The following is a 2,631-nucleotide window of genomic DNA, read 5'->3' as shown; positions in this document are numbered from 1 at the left end:
GATGTTCCAGTTCAGCACACAAGTATTTAGCAATTGATGGACACAAACCAGCACTCAGTTGAGTTAGAAATGTAACTAGAAATGTAATTAGAGTGCCCCCCAACCTCTTTATTTCACTCATTGTTGATAGGGTGGGAGAAGGTAAATGGGCAAAGTAAAAGTGGGATAGATGAAATTAAAAATACTTTTCAGACCTTGGCACACAGGCTCCCGCATCTGCTGATGGCATTTAAAATGAAGATATAATTTTCCTTAACTAATTAATGGGCACAATTCCCATGGCTGGTATTTTAAATTTATATACAGAATCCACTTCTATATAAATTCTTCTGAGCAGCTGATGTGCCATAATCCTCCCTGGAGCGGAGCAGAACCACAACATGCAGATGCCAGTTTATTGCCATCCTCTAAGTGTTGAGACTCATTAGAGATTCAAAGGTAAAGACACAGACACATGACACTGATAGACAGACAGAGAAGAAAGAGAGACATACAGGCAGTAGATAGATAGATAGATAGATAGATAGATAGATAGAGATAGATGATAGACAGATAGATAGATAGATAGATAGATAGATAGATAGATAGATGATAGACAGATAGACAGATAGATAGATAGATAGATAGATAGATGATAGATAGATAGATAGATAGATAGATAGATAGATAGATGATAGACAGATAGATAGATAGATAGATAGATAGATAGATAGATGGATAGATGATGGATGAATGGATAGATAGATATGATTTATGGATATAAATAGATAGATAGATGGATGGAAATATGGATATATATACTGTATATAACTATATTCAAATAGTTAGCCCCTAGCTGTCCTATTGCATTAAGCAAAATTAACAGCAGATGATATTTTTTGGAGAGGAGGCTGAGAATTGTCTTCCAGAAACTTTTTCTTAGGCAATAAACCAGCAGCTGATATATAGCAAGAGCTGTATTTGGAGACAAGTAATGTTGCTTTGTTGGTGATACTTTCCTTGTAAACAGAAAATTTACAAAGATTACTTTAATTGCAGCCCCTCTTTTGACCAATGACTATTGGGCAATCTTTAATATTAATAAGGGCTAATGCAGGTTTATCCATCTCTAATCCAGACACAGTAGGAGTATAATAATCCAACACAAAAGTCAAAGAAAAAAAATGATATTTCTTGGCTCTCTTTGCAGATGATCTTTTTTTTATCATCTCTCTTCTTCCTGTCCATCCATGTCTCCATGTTGAATCTCAGTAGAAGACCATGACCATCTCAATGTCTAATCAGACTGCTGTCACTGAGTTTATCCTCCTCGGGTTTCCAGGTCTACAGTCGAATTTCTTTCTTCCAGTCTCACTTACAATGTTTGTTGCCTACATTGTTTCACTGATTGCAAATAGCACAGTCATCATATTAATTATCCTGAGAGAACAACTCCACCACCCCATGTATATTATTATTGCTAACCTCGCTCTCTCTGACCTTCTCTTTGACACAATAACATTACCTAAAATCATTTCCAAATATTGGTTTGGAGCAGGGTCTATATCATTCAACTGGTGCTTCTTCCAGCTTTTCTGTGTCCATTCCCTTGGAAGTCTTGACTCCTTCATCATTATGCTGATGGCTGTTGATCGTTATGTTGCTATCTGCAAACCTCTCAGGTATCACTCCATTATCAGCAATAGGCTGGTGACTCTGCTCTGCTACATTGTATGGCTATTTGCTGTCCTGATTGGATTAGCTATTACATTAAATGCTGGACTCATTCCTTACTGTGGACCTAACCGTGCCAAGAACTGTTTCTGTTCAAATGCAACAGTAATAGTGCTGTCGTGTGTTGATGTTTCCTTGGAGAGAAGAAAGATTTTTATTATTGCTATGTGTGTGCACCTCTTCCCATTGACTGTTATTATTCTCTCATATATTCTCATAATCAGGGTTGTGCACTTATCAGCCAACAATGAGACCTGGCAGAAGGCATTTTATACCTGTACCACTCATTTATTTGTCATTGGCTTGTACTTTATCCCCAGGTTGTTTTTATATAGTACAAATCAGATCCCTTTGTTTCTTGATGTTGACATCAATGTCTTTATTCTGTGTCTCTACACATTCATACCCCATTTAGCCAACCCAATTATTTTTTGTCTCAGAACCAAGGAAATAAGAAATATTTTGGTGCAAATGTTCAAAAGGATTTGCCTTAGATGTGAGCACAGATCTTGAACTTCAGTGGAAAGGCATTACACTAGTATTATTTTTAAAAGTCCATCATTGTGATTGAGCACAGAAATTGAAGCCACTTTGGTTCGTGGGTTTAACACAGAATATCTAAACTCATTTAACAAACTTATTCCCTTTAACACGGAAAATTATGTCACAACATCCCATCTAATTAAAGAGATCACCATTTGTGAACAATAATGCTTTGGTATGCTAATGGAAAGGTTAAATGCATTAAATGAGTTAAGATGACTTTAGATAACACAGTTTCTTCAGTTTATCTTTGACCTTCATCTGCCTGGGCAGTTGGAGCAGTCTTCCAGTTCATCACAACCGCGATTGTGCCAAAAGTGCCGTGAATTGTCGAAAGGAAGGAAGAGGACCCGAAGAAGACCGAAGATCCGGAAG

The 2,631-nt window shown here is 36.9% G+C and overlaps 1 protein-coding gene across 1 annotated transcript; it reads left to right on the top strand.

Annotated features, from left to right (window-relative positions):
• The first annotated feature begins 1,232 nt into the window (after positions 1-1,232).
• LOC121399683 (olfactory receptor 6B1-like) lies at positions 1,233-2,226 on the top strand. Its single transcript, XM_041581216.1, has one exon. It carries the CDS (start codon positions 1,261-1,263, stop codon positions 2,224-2,226), a length of 966 nt encoding a protein of 321 aa, XP_041437150.1. The 5' UTR covers positions 1,233-1,260.
• Positions 2,227-2,631: the final 405 nt, after the last annotated feature.

The sequence above is a fragment of the Xenopus laevis genome, chromosome 2L, assembly GCF_017654675.1.
Source record: "Xenopus laevis strain J_2021 chromosome 2L, Xenopus_laevis_v10.1, whole genome shotgun sequence".
Taxonomy (NCBI): domain Eukaryota; kingdom Metazoa; phylum Chordata; class Amphibia; order Anura; family Pipidae; genus Xenopus; species Xenopus laevis.
The sequence above is the reverse complement of the archived record's forward strand: the minus strand, read 5'-3'. Positions and strand labels throughout refer to the sequence as shown.